The 17809-nt window shown below is 37.5% G+C and overlaps 1 protein-coding gene across 8 annotated transcripts in view; it reads right to left on the bottom strand.

Moving 5' to 3' along the window:
• Positions 1–17343, bottom strand: part of LOC308138100 (neurexin-1a-like) — a gene marked incomplete at both ends in the record, with an annotated part of 242991 nt that extends 225648 nt beyond the window's left edge. For 7 of the 8 annotated variants that reach the window (XM_080507066.1, XM_080507070.1, XM_080507067.1 and 4 more), the window contains one exon: positions 16632–17343. In XM_080507066.1, the coding sequence (XP_080363192.1) occupies positions 16632–17343 (712 nt within the window). Of the gene's footprint in view, positions 1–86; positions 105–16631 lie in introns of all 8 variants that reach the window. The other variant, XM_080507065.1, reaches the window with a different exon arrangement.
• Between the last annotated feature and the right edge of the window lie 466 nt (positions 17344–17809).

Genomic DNA, 17809 nt, shown 5'->3' with positions numbered 1-17809 from the left:
AAAAACGACATTGTCATTGTCATGACAATGTGTGTTCATAAAAAAAAGATCACTGGCAATTCAAAACCAGTGATTAAAACACCCACCTTCAGTTTGGTTGTCTTCTGGAAGCACAAACAGGCAAAGAGAAAGAGAGGGAGATATTCATTAAGCAGCATGCAGACTGGTACTGGCCATTGCATGTCGTAACCATGCAAGGCATTAAACATCTCATGCAAGTGACCTATCCTAACCCCCTGTGGAAACAAGGCTGATTTGTGCAGCAGCCTTCATTTTGCTGACCCCCCAATTTAGTTATTTTTCCTCAGTCACACACTGACCTGGAATACAGGACAGAGCTGAGAAAGAATGAGCCCTTCTAAATATCTGAAATAAGCTTGACGAGTTAGATAGTTTGAAGCCAGTCTTTGTTAGCGGCAGATGAAACTGGCATCACAGTTAGATGATTTAAGAACCAGTATTGATTAGAGGCAGAACATGACAAGGGGATAAAAAGCACAACATCTTGAGGCCTGGGGCTGGTTTGCGCTGCTCTGTTAGCCTCATTACATTTTTTTCAATTTAATTTATTTATCTATTTTCCAAACGTGATGAAGAAACTTTTAGAAGCAACATATATATTACTTTAAGGAACTTAATAGAATCTATGCACAGCGTTGTTTTTTACTTGAATAAAAAGCTGCTCTGTGTGATGAAATGCATTGCAAGAGAAAATTACGTAAATAAATAGAGCTGGCTGGGATAAAGCCCATCCTCTAAGGTTTCAGAGTGAGCAGTGAGGTCTTGTGTTGCATGAAATATATTCAAGTGATTTATTCAAGGTAACAAAAGAATGACCAGTGAGCACTGGTTGGAAATGCAAAAGGAGACTGCCTCCAAAATGGCGTGCCTTCAACATAAAATTTGGCCATTGACGTGACTTTAGGGGAGGTGATTAAACGGCCATGTGAAATCTGTTAGTCTTTTCATGGAGACAAAGAGGAAAGAAGTGCATGTGGGTGAAGTAAAAGCAAACAGGTAAGGTGTAAATCATGCCACCAGTGAGAAAATCAACTGGATTGATAAAGTGAACACAAAGTCACAGAACATGCAAAAAATAATCAAGTGGGGAAGGTAAAGGGACAATACACTGCCTACGAAAGGGGGGGAAATATAGTCAGTTATCAGTTCCGCCCATTATTGAATGCTTATGATTGCATTTCTCTAACAGTTGACATCAAACACAAATAGTCTGAACTGGAAAAAGAAAAAAAAAGAAGAAAAAAAAAAGCAGGAGAAAAAAAACCCCAGATTATATAATTTTCATCACTAATGGTATAAAATCATGAACAAGGTAGCATGCAATGTCCAACTGATATCCACATTAACAAAGATGGCCTGCTAGGATCCAGTTACAGCAACCATGCAATCAGAAGGGTATAGAAGCTCAGTATCCACTGCAAAATAAACTCCTACCTCTTTAAATTGCTTTCTCGCCACGAATTTATGCGTTGTTTTTTGACCCAAAACTTACCATCATCTCTGGTTGCCCTTCCGAATCAAGACACCATGCACAATATCAATTTGAATCATCACTTTGTGAACAAATCATAAGACAATTAAACATTTCACCATGTTTGGTCAACATAAGAATCGTACATTTTGTCAAATTTTGTGACATTTAATTTTTGCTTCCAAAACAATTTCTAATGGCAGTTTGAATGAGATTTGAATCCATATTGTAAAACACAGCAGTGTCTCATTTATCCATGTCTTCAGGATCGAACATTAGCACGTACACACAAATGGTATATGTGCATGTGAATTAGATTGATTGGGTCCACTCGGTTTAGATTTGAATGAGATGTGTGCACATGTGGATTGTATTTTCAGTCTGGAAGCAATACGAATATTTAGATGAATAAGCTTCTGCTGTCAAAAAATATACACAACGATGCACTTTGTTCACAAAAGGTTGAGCTTGATGATGAGAAGCACACTGCTGAAAAAGCATTCTGACATGGCAAGCATGAAGCTGGCAGTCGCAAAGAGAAAAATGACCACATGAGAAAAGAGAAAGAAACGGGAACATTTGCTGATGTCAAGACCCCAAACACTGATGTAGACCGATTCATTCTACTAATTAACTCACTTCACTGTAGTGATAGTGATTGAAATCCCCACTGTACTAAATTTTAATTCAGAGTGACCTGTGAAGTACTATTTTAAAAAGTTTGTTTAGGGTGTGTGTAAGGTTATTATGCAATTAACACTGTATTATTGTTTTTTCCCTTCCTCTAATCATTGGTGATCAAAACCAATTTAAAACTGATTTATAAGAACAATCATTATTCATGCAGCTTGAGAAGCATGCAGTATCAAATTTCCCTTTTATTAAAGCTGATCTGACCGCTTTACCCTCACATGGCGTAAAACCTCAAAGGGAGGAGAGAACGACAAAAAACTGGAGCGACACATTTCTAATTGTGATACATTGACACACAGAAATCTCGCTGTTCCCTGAATGTAATTTGATGAAGGATTAAAGTACAACCATTTATGCAGATTGTGTCCAGCAGTGGATGCAAATCATGAATCAAAATTTAAGAAATCTTTGGCGCTAAATGAGGTTTTATCTCGGATGTGTTCACAAGAAAAGAAGCTTTCCTTTAACAGCTGCATCACCTGACAGCAACCATTAACCCCCCCCCCCAGCTCCGCGACACACACACACACGCACACACACAAATAAACACACAAACAACCACACATGCACACTTTCTTTCACAAATGTACCCAGCTGGTTACATTCTAATCCAGAGACGTAAATCCATTTAATCCCCTTGACAAAGTGATCCCAGTGCTATTGTGCTGGTAACACTACACCAAAATGCACTCAACTGCCTATCAGACGATCTGCGTCTCTGATGGTCTTATGCTGTTGATCATGCACATGGTGACTTGCTCATGGAAAATAATTGCATTGCAATGCAAGCTGATGCCTCACGAAATGAAACATCTGGTGTGAGACAGGCAAAATAGTCATAATAATGACAATCCTTTTAAAGAAGGGAAAGGCTAGAGTAAATCTATAAACCAATTCTATCGTGATTCCTGCTCACATAATTCTGACACTTGAACACAGTCTGGACACTTCAACTGTAAACTCTCGACTGTGGTAACCGATTGAAGCCAAAGTGACAGACCACAGAAAGAAAGAAAAAAAAAAGACTGGCTGTGCTCAGTCCACTATTACGCAATGCACAGGCAACCATCAGCCAGCTGGACAAAATGTCATTCAGACACACATCGGTCCTCCAGTGTGTCTGAATGCAGTTGGCTAAAGAGACACGGCAAAGAGCACGGGGGGGAATCTGTGTGACGTTACATTTCACATAAATGAACATGTGTCACATTCACTAGACACAACATCCTGCACTAGATATAATTCATTTTTCTCTGCCATTTGACAATTTTCAGAGTTACTGTCTGTCCGAATCAACCTTTTGTTTTTATACTCCTAATGTCAAGGGCAGATACAGCTTTATGTGATTGTATCATGTTTCATGGCCTCCCTTCTGCTTTTACCGGCTCATCATTCACTATTTGTAAAACTACCCACCTATCTGCACACACAAAACCTTCCCCTGCGTGTCACAATGTTATACTGTCCTGGCCTGTGTTTCTGTCTGTTACAACCGCACCCTTTATAAGAAAATTATTTGCTGCAAATAAATCTAAAGCACCACTTTAGAATTTAAGAAAAAAATATGTCCTGAAATCTCTGTGCATCTATATTTCATGGAGACATTATTTATGGAACACGGTTTTGTTGCAACTGGTCAGTTTGGGATGTGACATTGTTGTTTAAATCAGGACAGAATGTAAAACATTATCAGTGTAATTAAACACCTTTCCAAGCAAAATAATGTCCAATATTATGAATTATTAAACAAGGTGCACTTGCGTAACCAAAGCACTTCAAATCCATTTTACATCGTAGCAAAGTGAAGTCATTTTTTCAGGCAGAATTGCTTTGAGAAAGTAGGTCAGCTGCACAGTTTCATTGTGCAAAACCTGAAACTTAGAGTCTCATTGCTAAAAATTTCATGTGCATATTTGGACACCCCCTTCAGCGGTGCCACACAGAACTTGCAAGCTGACAGCTTTAAATGGCCAAAGGACATGGCTGCTTGAAAACATTTCACAGAGTCCGTAATGTGACATTAACAAAGTGCAAATGTGTTTCTCCAACTGACTGCTCAATCAACAAGAAGATGGAGAATTAAAGCGCTGGGAAATCATTCACTGCCGGTGAAGGAGGCTGTGTTTTATGACGATCTAATTTGAGCACTATGAAGAGCAGTGACCTCTGATAAGCAAGCAGGGCATTTGATTTATGGTATTCAAGTTGAAAACATGATAAAGCATCCAAGAACCTCTTTGGAGGCCCTGCTGACATCTCAGTGAAACCACTCAGGTCTGAGAAAATACACCGTGTAGACATCCCACCTAAAAGCCCCCCGGTCTAAATTCTACATGTGCAATCCAGGCTTTCTTTTAACAAGTTAATAAAGCGTGAAATCAAAGTGGCACTGATGCACTTTATGCCTTCAGACTTCTCAATATTCCAAGAAAAACTGACAAAACGTTTTCTTTTTTTTTTTTACATGCAGAGTAATGCTGCACATGACAAGTCAATTGAATGTGCAAAATTAGTTAAATGGCTCAGTGCATTTCCTATACAAATCGTAAAATACTGCATCGTAAATGCGTCTTAACTTGTGATTAATCAAGGGGAACTGGTGTCATTACGATGTGTTAACAAACAAGAACAGAAGATTCACTGGAAGCCCTTTGCACAGTTGAAGATTGGAGGAATTGTAGCAGGAAGGCTGCTCTGAAATCCCTTGTCACACAAGCACTTTAGGGGAAAATGTAAAAGCCTTGCAGAAAAGGTCAAAGCTACCAGAGGATCGATTTGTTGTTAAATTACGATTTGGGCTGAATCAAGAGTAATGACTGTAAGCGAGGGCTCATCCTTTAGTATCACAGCCTAAAACAAATGCATCTTTCTACTGGAGGAGTGTGAGTGGCATTACACAACTTGCCATCTCCTCCATTATCCTCGTCAAGCAGCAGTGAAACAGTGCAGAGAGGAAACGAGGTCGAGCAGCCGGCCACTGTGATGGAACCTGATAACTCCCAAAGCTCTGGATATTTCTACTCCAGCTAATTCGTATCACCGCAGCTGAGCTGGTCAGCAGTGTCACATATCCACTTTCAAGACAATACCCCTTTTTTTTAAGTGCAAAATCATTCCAAAGACTTTTCCAGCAAAATGATTCCGTGTACTATATTATGTCTGAACACTATTTACATGAACTTTAGGGTTTCATTTAAATATAAATAAAACTGTAAACTTTAGCGTTGAGCAGAGAGAGCAAAAGCTGCTATATCATTGAGGAAAACAATCTTATCTTCCAACTCTGAGAAGTAAATTTCCTAATTGTCAGCTATTTAAGGTGATTAATAAAATGTCACACACGCACTGATAATAGAAAGTATATTTTCATTTTCACTAATTAAAGAAGCTTGATTAATTGTGAGTTAATTAATTTCATTATGCAGCTAAGATGAGCTTCTTGGAACCGATGGCGTGCAGACAATATAGCATGAGCCACATAGAGACGCAAACCCAACAGAGAGGATTGTGGGAACAGATGTGTCGAAGACCTCTCCATTCTTTTACATCTTGCAGGTTGAAATGATCCAACGGGATAATCATAGCAGCTTATATAGAAGTTCTAATAACCTTAATCCCTGGATTGAGGATTTCTAGGATAGTATTACAGATGTGGAGTCAATCTTTTTTTTTTTTTGTGATGCAGCAGTCTTAGGTCCACCAGTGGAATGGGAAAATCAATGTAAACTGCAAGTTTGGAAGTTTCAATTATTGTAGAGGAGCTCAAAGCTTCAGGTTGAAGAAATAAGTGTTAATGTTCACAAAGCACCTTTTCTGGCTAAATATGCACAGCAGTCACTTAAGGAAACTCGTTCAGACTGCCCTCACTGCTGACGTGTGACAAATCCCCTTTAGAAAAGTGGCTTTTCTGCTAAAGTAAACTAATATTGATGATAAAGTACGCTGAGCACTTACAGCTAAGCTGACATTAGACTGCATAGGATTTTACTATATACGACAAAAACATAGAAAGAAAGTTAGAGAAAATTATGCTCATAGCCCAAATGTATCCTTTAAACAGCTATTTACTGGATTCACAAATCATATAGCTTCTTTCACATATTTCTCCACGAGTTGAACAATTGAAGGTAAACTGTTACTGAACTGTGGTCGAGGTCCTCTCAACAAACTTGCAAAAAGCTGCTTCTGAAATCTAACTCGTCATTACCAGGACAGCTTGTTTTTAAAAAATATTTCAGCCGACTTTCATGAATGATGATACCCAAGCAGCAGCATCAAAGGTAGCTTGTGTTCAAAGTGAAAATATCAACTAGAGGCTGGAATTATGAGTTTTGCCTCAGAAGAGCATCATTCTGAGCTCAACCCGTATAGATTACATAGAAAACGTACAGTGATAATCCAAAATAACGTTAATTTAGTTATGCTATACCTGTGACATGTATTTTTTTTAAAGAATTGAATCGAATAGGATTCAATCAATGAATTATGACATGAGCTTTCATATGCCAACTTAACACACTCCAATGAGACACACTGTATGACTCAGTGCAGTGTGTGTGTGTGTGTGTGTGTGTGTGTGTGTGTGTGTGTGTGTGTGTGTGTGTGTGTGTGTGTGTGTGTGTGTGTGTGAGTGAGAGACATGGTCATGGATTTTGCGATGTGTTTATTTGTGCTGTGGGACGAATCCCGTTAAAGGAAGAGTTTGGTGTCAAAGAATTTCACAAACACCCTTTGACAGTCAGGAGCCAATGTATTTAAACAACGCAGAAATCCTGCGGGAAAATCCCTCTAATCTTTTGATCCCAATATCTGTCTTTGGACTCAGAGACAGCAGTATACTATTAATCTGCTTTTGTCTGAGCAAAGCTGTAGGAGGCCTCCAGACAGAATGACACTTTCTGAGAGATACAGCGCGATCACATAGCTTGTGCTTACACAATGACAGACATGCCTGAAAGGGGGGATCATTTAAATTAAGAATCCATCTTTCTGCATACTTCACATGCTTTGCATTCATATATGTGAACGTGACGAAAGCCAGTGAATACCGCATATTCAAATTAAGGGTTCACATTGATCCATACATATAAACAACCCTTTCACTCCATGCCATTATGTTATAACCCCTCTGCATCTCAGTGATATGCAGAAGGTGCCCACAGGCAAAGAAGTCCATGTCTCAATAAATTCTGAAAATATGTGTGTGTGAGGGTTATTTAAAAAAAAAATTAAAATAATGTGGGCTTTTGTTAAAAGTTATTTAAAATACATTTAAGTAAAAAAAAAAAAAAAGTTGTCATTTAGTTCAAATGTTGCCCTGTTCTTTAAGAGAGGAAAAGCAATACAGTAGCATCAATTACGATCAGGTAAGATCATAAGTTTAAAAAAAAACAACAACAAAAAAAAACCTTAAGTACATGTTTGTGATATTCAAGATATTTCAGAAAAACACTGTCAAAACCCTAACCCTAACCCTAACTTTAAAGGTCGACAAAGAATTGGTCAGTCTGAGCTTGATAGGCAGACACTCCACACTCAGAGCTCTGAAGAGCTCGATCAGTTATTATGCCAGTAAGAGACGCCCAGTGGTCTCGTAGTTCATGCCTGGTTTATAGATGACAGACATCAGAAGGTAAAATGATATATAAAGTAAATATGGCACATAAGTCAACCGCTTCTTCATCTTGAAGCAAAACACAATCCAGTTTCACAATGTAACACTGGTTAAATCTGTTTGACCAACATAATTAGTCTTTATATATCTTCTCAAACATTATTGTGCTAATTTTCTAAAATGACTCAATTATGCTGTCTCGACAGACTCTACAATTTTGCTCAGCTCTCCATGTCTCACAGTGGGGAAAAATAAATTTCTTGTGATCTGTATGATCAAAACAATGGATCTGCTTGTTTACAGCTGGTGGATATAAAGAGCCGTGGAGACTTTTTTTTTTTTTTTCAGTAAGATTTGTTGAAAAGGTTGTATTACATGTTGATGTTAGAGCACTGTTTGTAAAAAAAAAAAAAAGAAAAAAAAAAGCTGTTATTAGTCTGATCAAGCTCGATTTGATGTCATGATGATAAACAATTCCCAATAAAGTAAAATAAAATGTGATTTTTTGTGTGTGTGTGTGTGTTACTGTTTTTACTTATTAATTGGGGTTGCCAATTAATTCTCTTTTTTTTTCTTTTTCTTTTTTTTTTGGGGGGGGCAGAGTTTTTGGAAAATTGTTATTTGGTATTTTACATTTATTGACATGTTCAAACAATGAAGGAATTATCCAGTGTAGGTTATTGTGGGCACTAAATTAAAGTCATTCTAAAGTAGTTTTAGTACAGTAATGCAAAAATGATTACATTGTGAATTCTTACATATCTTCTGTCCATTAGCTTCCGATGAATGCAGCATATTAATGGCAAATTATTAATTATTTCAATTAGAATAGTAATTGAAAGGCTATATTATACAATGAAACTTATGTAATTCCAATTCAAACAAGATTTAAACATGTTGCCTGAGTGCTCAGAACATATTTAAAGAAAAAAACATGTAATTTCCACAATCAAATGTGTGTTTTACGCCTATTTTTTAATTAATTTAAAAAAAATCTCTAACGCATTGAAACTGAACAAACCAGACATGAATGGCTGACCTAAATCACATGAAACATACTTCCTTCCTCCCTCTGCTGCCTGAGCTGAGGAGGATCAGGCAGAAACAACTGCCTCCACTCTGAAGCATAACACATATTGTTGCATGCTACCGTCAATACCTTAAAGCTAACGTTGATACGTTAGTTCAGTGTAGACTTAGTAGTAATAGAGGGGGTGGTGCAGCATTCTCAACATCCGTACTTCCCACAGCATTAGAGGATATTGAGGTTCATTCCAATTGTCATGTAAAATATGAATGCATTCAATGAAATAAACCTAAAAGATTAACAGGGAAGGTGTTCAGGAAAACCCAAGCTTGTTGCACCTCCCTTCATTACTTTATATTTCCTTGTTTAAATAAATTGTGCAATTACTCATAGTTCTCCCTCGCACATATGAAATAAGGGCAGAATAGGTGGGGACAATATTGTGTAACTTGCATACTTCTGTTGAAACACCAGTTGCTTTGACGAGAAGAGCACTATTCAATTAATCTCTAAAGAGTTAACTTTTTCTACTTGAATTAGGAGTTTTAATTCACAACAATCTTCACGGCGGTCTCAATGGGATAATTGTGAACATTCATCGTTTAGCCAAACTTTCCAACTGTGAGTGACCAAGGATCACATTTGCGACAACAATCTTCAAACGGCTGACGTTTTTAATATTTTTAAAGTTCATGAGAGCATTGAGGTTTGTTCAATCTCACATTTTTGTTTTGATGATGAGTTATTCAGCTGCGCAACATTACCATATGGACTATTCTTACTCCATTGTTGCCTTCGGTGTATTTTCCTTGGGGACAGAACTTGGCTCAGAATGGACAGTACAGAATCAAGGCACAAGGCCAGTGAGTTTGGAACAAATAGAAAATCCACACTGAATTGACTCACTTCTTCATGAAAAACAAACAGTTCAGAAGTTGCTTTGTAAATCTGCTGTGATACTTAAGCCTGAGCAGTCATTTAAGTGCCACAAGGCTTGCCAAAATTATATTGAATATCAGGAAGCATCCATCTTTCAGCGCTATTCTGAAAAAAAACCCTCAATTTTGTGATGCCCTTACACTCAGACCTACTACTTACATCTTAACATATGATGAACCCACAATTCACTTTCAGTTCACTGTCAAACCAACAGAAATATTTATCTACAGGGAATACACAAACAAGGACATAAGTGGAATTGAACGATATCTGTATACACATTATTTTAGAAATGTATGTAATGTAAATTTGTGAAGCCACATTGGAATGGTGTAAGTTATATTGTAGATCCATGACTTAACAGGTACGGCAGTTGCAGGCCTATACTGTACATAAGGAATGACCCACCTGCCATCTGCTTTCATAGTAAGAACTTCTAAATCCAAAGTGACCCAATTATTTTGAGTGCCTTTGGATCCTACAAGCTGATAACAACAAAACATATTTTTAGTAGGTCCAACATAGACCAACAATTGCTACCTAGCTTCAGAATAAGTATGTGATAAGTGTGATCTGTGAGATAATGGTTTCACTTCCAATGATTGACAGCTCTGCTTCGGTTATAAAATACCATTTTGTCATGTGTTTTGTCCAGTCTAACACTAATTGAACATAAGGGGGGTTTGGGGTGGGTGTATGTAACCAAGCCCCATCCCACTTGCAAATTGTACCCTTTTTATCCAATAAATATCAAATTTTCAGCATTTTAATGCAGTTAAAACGGGGTGAAAACTCTTCTGATATTTCTCCAAGAAACTTCTAAATGATCTTTACTGCTGCTTCTTGTGTGCTGAATGAGTAAATAAACAGGCCTTTGAAAACAACTTTACATATCGACCTATCATTCACTGGTTCAATCAGGATAAGCAAAGTAGCAAAACAAGTAATTAAATTAAGAGTGCAATACAAGTCACAAATTATTCTGAAGCGCCCAGAAAACAACTCTTGTTAGCAATAAACAAACTTGCAAAACTTGCAAATTGTTCTCCAAGAGCTTATCCTGAATAATCTCAAGGAAGGTAAACCAAGATGTTGTAACACTCAGCTCAAAATGAGGCTATTAAAATATTGCATTTAACTGAAGATATTACAGGCAAAGCCTGAACAACTTATTGAACGTATACCCAGTGAGAGAGCTAGTGTCAATACAAACTCAGTTATCAATGACATGTGAAACTTGCATGTGACAATGTGAAGAAAGAAAAATACTATATGTACTATATACTATAGTATAGAAACAAATAGTGGAAATAATTTTTAAAACTTAGCCTTTGCTAAAGTAACTTTATTATTTTTAAACTATCTCTATACCTTTGAGCTGGAATCAGTGACTTTACACTTTTAATTTACAATTTTAAAAACTTTGGAAACAGTTGATATAGGTACACACGGGAAGGTAATCAGTGTGAAAAAAAAAAAGAAAACTAGTACTGCCAATATACATTAAGAAAAGAGTAACACAATTTAAAGTTGTGCCTCTTACAGTACTTTGCATTATATTATTTCTCTAAAAAGGCACTGATCTGCTGTGACGTTGTGTTCGGTGGTTGATCATTTCTACAACTACTGATTAAAATATGAAAAGATCATGTGATATAATTTCACGTATTGTAGGCGACAGTCACTTTTGATACAGCATTATCACACATTAGCAGCCTATAGCAGCCATAGCAAGGTGCCTGCTTGTTCCACACAAGATGCTAGTTTTAGAGATGTCTAACTATATCTTCACGAGGCCCTCGTAACTATGCTATCAGCTATTAAAACACTAAAATTAAAGTGCCAAGGAATCACAGGTGATGTGTATTTAGGCAATGCGAGTTAGCCTTTGAGTTACATAATATGCAACAACATGACAACTAAAACGCTATGTAGTCTTAGTTGGGGTGTGACCTACTTTTCCCTTTTTTTTAAAAACCTGGAATGATTCATGGTTGTCAAATGTACGATCAAATAAACAACATCACTCCATTTTATCAGAACAAAATATGAAGCTATGCAATGCAACTATGTTATTTATCTAATGAGAAACAAAAGGACAGATTCTTGGAACTCGCTGACCATAGAACAGTGCATTTAAATAATTGTTTTAACCGATCAAGAGGATTTGTGTCCGTGTGTGTGTGTGTGTGCGTGTGTGTGTGTGTGTGTGTGTGTGTGTGTGTGTGTGTGTGTGTGTGTGTGTGTGTGTGTGTGTGTGTCAGAGGTCATCTAATGTGCAAGCTTGTGGTTGGACAGAAGAGAGTTGACAGGTCTGGTGGCAAATCCTATAATCCCTTCATCTGATCAAAGTAATACAACAGATTTTGAATTATTTAATGGACGAGTACCTTTTAAACTTCAATGTACTTTACAGCTGAGTCTATCCATGCACGGGCATTAAGTTAATTTACAGAAGGTGAGAGAGAAAATGTAAATGACTTTGTTCATGTCGTGGGCTTGATCGGTCGTGCAGTGGTTTGTATTCTTGCCCCACGACACGACCATCCCAGGTTTGAGTCCTGGCTTCTATACATGGAGTTTACATGGTTACTTCTTTGCATGCATTGATTGTGTTTCAAGTTTTCCTCCCAAAGTCGAAAAAAATTCACCAAATTTTTAACTCCAAATTTCTTGTGGGAGTGAATGTGTGAGTGTCTGTCTCACTGTATAAGTTATGGGATGGACTTCTGACCTGTCCAAGATGTACTCTGCTTTTGTGAACAGTCAGATGAATGGAGAGATGTTTTAGCTCATGTGGTGTGGTGTCCAGACTTGAAAACTAACCTTTATTGTTTTTTGGGGGTTTTTTTTGGTTGAAATAGATTTTCTACACACTTTTTTTTCTGCAGTTGCTAGCGTTCTCTCATCTTATAATGGAGAAAAATTGAGAAAATAAAAATATTAATTTCATCTTACTTTTAAAAACTGGCCTCTGCATCATCCAAAATACCTGATGTCATCCTGACCTTGGACAAGGTACACTTTGTACTTTGTAATTTAATTCAAATCATCACATTTTTTTATGAGGTCGGCACAAATAATTGTGTTGAAAATCATTTCTAAAATGCTACTTACTTACTACAGGTTGCTTTGTCACGTTTACCAGGGCCTGCAGAGGTGCTTCAAAGGATAAATACTAGTATATGTAACGGGGTTCAGCATGTACTGACAGAGGTTTACTTAGGCCACATTTACACGTACCCGGGTAATTGAAAAAACTATGATATCGCTCTGCGTTTGGGCCATACATTTACACATAAATGCAGCTACGACTCACCACAAACGATGATTCCTGAAAACACCAGCCACATTAGGATGAATAAACTCTGTGTCTCCGGTTGCCTCTCAACCTCACAATTCGTGACGTGGTGTTTTTTTTCCAGGATTCTGATTGATTACCATGGCTGCATGCTTCTTGCTACACTGCCCCCAACAGGTTTGGCCTGCTCATAGCAGCTCTGAACCAGGTGTATGTGAGGGTCTGTTTCAATGAATATTTTTTTATTTTTTTTTATTTTAAGGTAGAGGGGGGAAATGTCAGTTTTTGTAAAAACACAGGTACATGTAAATGTGGCCTTAGAATCAGGCAGATGTTATAGAATTTAAAATGCTACCTTTTTTTACAACACAAGCCTAAATGAATTGATGCTTTGGAAAAATCTTTTCATTGTTTTTCAAGACAGGGAAGCAGCAATCTTTGATGCACTGAGAATGGATGTATACATTTTGAGCCTGTCTCCATCATTTCTTTATTTTTACTTTGACTGCTTGAAGATGTTCTTTGAACTTTAAGAAAACATGCTGTAAACAAATGGTAATCCAAAAGGGAGTTAATATCAATATCCCCAGCTACAATCAGCTTTATTGGACTTTTAACATACTTCTGTGTGTTGTTTGTGTGTAGCGATGTCCAACTTTAAGGCAAATGGAGTAAACATTGGGAGAGGGTGGATCAATGGATGGATGCCAAATAAGTTCCATGTTCCATTGGTTTGTCAGGAACAGTTTTATCTAAATCATGTTTTTGTTTGTTCACCACACCTGTATTATGTCTATCAGTGCTGCCTTTACAAGATGGTCAACAAACCAGAACAGTTTATTCTGAACAATGTTTTATATATATAATTGACTGCAACTCTTCACAAGGAGGATTTTATCAAAAGTGCTCTCCAAACTTTCTCAAAAAAAAAAAGAAAAAATTAAAGGCCAATTTTCATAATCTAACTAAATGTCTATGTGCATGTTTTGCATACTTGCCTGTAGAAGGACATGACTCACCATCTCACAACCCAAAAATATTTTTTATACTCAGCACATCCTGCTTTGTCACCATCACTGCAGCACAGTTAAAATTAGGAAGGGTTGTGAAATAATTGCAGTTTGACATCTAACTTTTTATCCAACATGAGGACACACTTACATAATTGAAGGAATCAAGCGTTATAACATGTATGGATGTAAACCAAACCAATGCTTTTATATTACACATTCTTATAGTGTAATATTATCCTATTACTTACTGTATGGCTATCAAACTGTTACCACTGCAGACCCCCTGGTGTGAAAATTATAAGTCTCTTAATCCTTTTCATAATTAGACATAACAAAGGAAATGATCTAACAAGGACAAAACACGAAACATACAGTTCATGACAAACTTGACTTAGTGGTCTCTCTAAGTTTAAACCCAACACGGGTACATCTGATGTTAGTTTATTTCCACTGTATATCTATAGTGTGTTCACCTCATTTGTACCATAAGGTTGGTTTATGCTTTGTATGTTTGTATGTGTGCATATTGACTGACCTGTATTTAAGATTTGAGTGATATGTCCTTATGACAAGCATCCCCCCCAATAAATTTCAGGATATTTCAGTGTTAGTCAAAAACTACATATGGCAAATTTTTTAACACGAGACACTGATCAATGTTCATGCATTTTATATAATTTCATCAGGGCTTTTTTGATAATGATCCTGTCTTGACTTCAATCTGCATATCGTGAAAAATATAGATTCACATTATCTGATTTAATGAGCATCCTTCAAATGAGTTGCTTTCATGTTATTGTTTTTGGATTACATTTTTCACACTGAAAAGTTAATCCTTTGTAGATTGTAAATAAATCTGGAAAACATGAAGACCTCGTAAAAAAAAGACAGTTGTTGTTGGCTCATTTCAAAAACACACAAGTGACCTAAATGTTTCCAAAAGCCACATAGATTAATAATACATGTTCAACTAAAATAATTATTTTCATGGCTAGAACAAGTAAGAAAAATAAACAATTTGGGTGGCACGTCCAAACGATTCATAGCTACAGTTTTCCACATTTATTCCTGGCGTGTAGGTTCAGTAAGACAGAACAGCATGCCATTTTTCAGCAATGTGAAGTAGTTTAAATAAACAAATACTTAAAGCTGCCTAACACTGAAAGCCTGTTAGTGAGCTACAACAACAATCAGTCATGGTGTCGGAGCATAAATATGGTAAAAGGCCCAGTGCTTCCTCCTGCAGTATTAGCACCACCAACAGACCTGAATCAAGCAAAACATTAACTCATAACCTACTCCACACAATGTCGTACATAAGGACCATTTTAATTAGTGCTGTTTCATATTTGCCTCAATCAAAAATATTGCAATTAGATAGGGATATTTCATGCTGCCATCATATGGTCTCCAGAGCTGGCATAATGAGCTTTCTGTAAATAAAATATTTATTTGCTTGAATAAAGGCACATAACCTTATGAAATTAAATGTAAATAAGATATGGCAAACATTGACCTACAAGCTGCAATGAGCCTTAAAGTCCATGAGTACTTGAATAAGCATGAAAAAAAATTATAATATGTACACACTCAAACCTCTCCTCCCTAGCTCCCGATCAACAAACCCACTGTTACCCACTACAGCAAATCTGTGAGAGGCAATACTCCGAATACTATGAATACAAATCTTTCTCACAACCACTCCTTAAAGAGACACTCATATTAATATTGCTTGATTGGGTCATGGCAGAGTGATATTGTCAAACAAGTAAAAGGTTCCTTTTGAATTGTTTCTTGTTCTTCATCACACAACTCATATTTTTATTTTATTATTTTTTTTTTTTTTTTGGGGGGGGGGGGGTTAGCAAGTAGAGCTGTTAATTAGACTCAGTTGTGGTTCAGGTCAGTTTTGCCAGAGCTACAATTTATTTGCTTGTTTTAATTCTCTATACAATTATGAGGTAATAATAGATCATAATTATGTGTTCTTATAGTGGGGATCTGCTTGATGACCAGCTTAAAGTATTAATGTATAATCACTGGTTATCACTGGTAAATGATACAAAAGCCCACACAGTTAATATCAGAGTTCTCCTCTGTTCACAATAATATTCCCTTTGACACTTTTTTTCATCCCACATGAAGGTAATGAAGTCACTCGTGTTTACGCGACATGACTCGGAGATGATTACTCCTGCTCTTTCAGTTGAGCTAAGCCATTGGAAATGTTTCATAGGTCAACCAATCCCCACAGACCTATTTGATAAGAATGGAAGACACCTTTGGGGATGGAGAATACCAGCATGTTTTGCTAATGAGGCCTTGCAGGAGACTCACATTTTGCAAACAACTGGATTGCAGATCAATTGCACACATCAAAAGATTAAAACAAACATGTGGTGTTAGCCAAATAGAGGAAGGGAATGCATTATTTTAGGACAGATGGTAATTAAAATAGGGTACTGGAATTTGTGAGAATCTATTTATTTTTGCCTGACGAGGCCACTGAGGGTTATACTGAATGTATGATTCAAACGTAAACCACATCTTACCTTCACTGCAGTCCTTTCCCTGGTAGCCTGTCTGAGAGCAGTCACACGTTGGCTCGTCGTTAATTAAACTGCAGACTCCTCCATTTAAGCACATGTTGGCTGAACCACAGAGGTCCTTTAAGACTCCGTCACCGTTGATCATTACAGACTCCGTGTTGTTGACCTTTACATCAGTTATCCATCCAGTGAAAGGCAGCTGATCCTTAACCGCAGCCGACGTCAATCTTAATGCCACGGATCGTAATTCCGGTGGTATTCCACCAACAAACAAATGGCTGAAAACAGTCATATCCCGTCTTTTTGACTTCACTTCCACCCACTTTATCTCATTGTCCACCATTAGGGTTGTGTTCTTAAAGTTTCTCCTTATCGTGACTGTGTGCCACTGGCTGTCGTTGACCGCAGTGTCAGACACGACGGTGGCAGGCTCGGCACAGAAGATCGAGAAGCGAAGGCTGAGTTTCCCATTCAGTATGAGAAGTTCTAAAAAGTCACAAAATCCCTCGTCGTCAAAGTAAACGAGTAGCCCGTGTGAACTCTTTGTTTTCATGTTGAAGCTCATTTCACTTTCACAACATGCATTCCACACAGGAAATCGAGCCCACTGCCCCTCAGCACCTGTAAATTCTAGACAAGTGCCTATCTCTACAAAGCAGCAGACGAGCAGCCCAACCCATATGATATGGGCACCATGCGGCTTTTGTAAAACCATTGTGGGATCACAATTCTTTGTTTTCTGATTGTAGGTGGGATTTATCAAACTGAATTTACTCACAAGAACCTCTGCTTAAGTAAACAGTATGTTGGGTGGATAGTGAAAGCGTAGACCAGCATATAACTGACTGTCTACATGGACTGACAAGTGTGACCTGAGGCATTGTAAGACAAAAAAGTAAATGCTATGACAGACTTGCATATCAGTGGGCTTGGCCTACACTTATTTCCTAGAGCAGCCACCATTACCTCACACTGAACGGGCCACTGGCCAAACCTCTCACTGTTCCCGCCAAAACAATTTGAACTGTTTAAAGGTCCTCTCTGCCATGGCTATTTAGAGCAAAGTGACAGAGATTCGAATATCCACTGGGCACACTCAGTCTAATTTATGTAATTATGGAACAGTCCCTTCTGGTGCCAGTTAGTGTGTGCACGGTTTCACTTGAGTTGAAATGGCAGCT

Source organism: Blennius ocellaris (genome assembly GCF_963422515.1).
Source record: "Blennius ocellaris genome assembly, chromosome: 13".
Lineage (NCBI taxonomy): Eukaryota > Metazoa > Chordata > Actinopteri > Blenniiformes > Blenniidae > Blennius > Blennius ocellaris.
The sequence above is the reverse complement of the archived record's forward strand: the minus strand, read 5'-3'. Positions and strand labels throughout refer to the sequence as shown.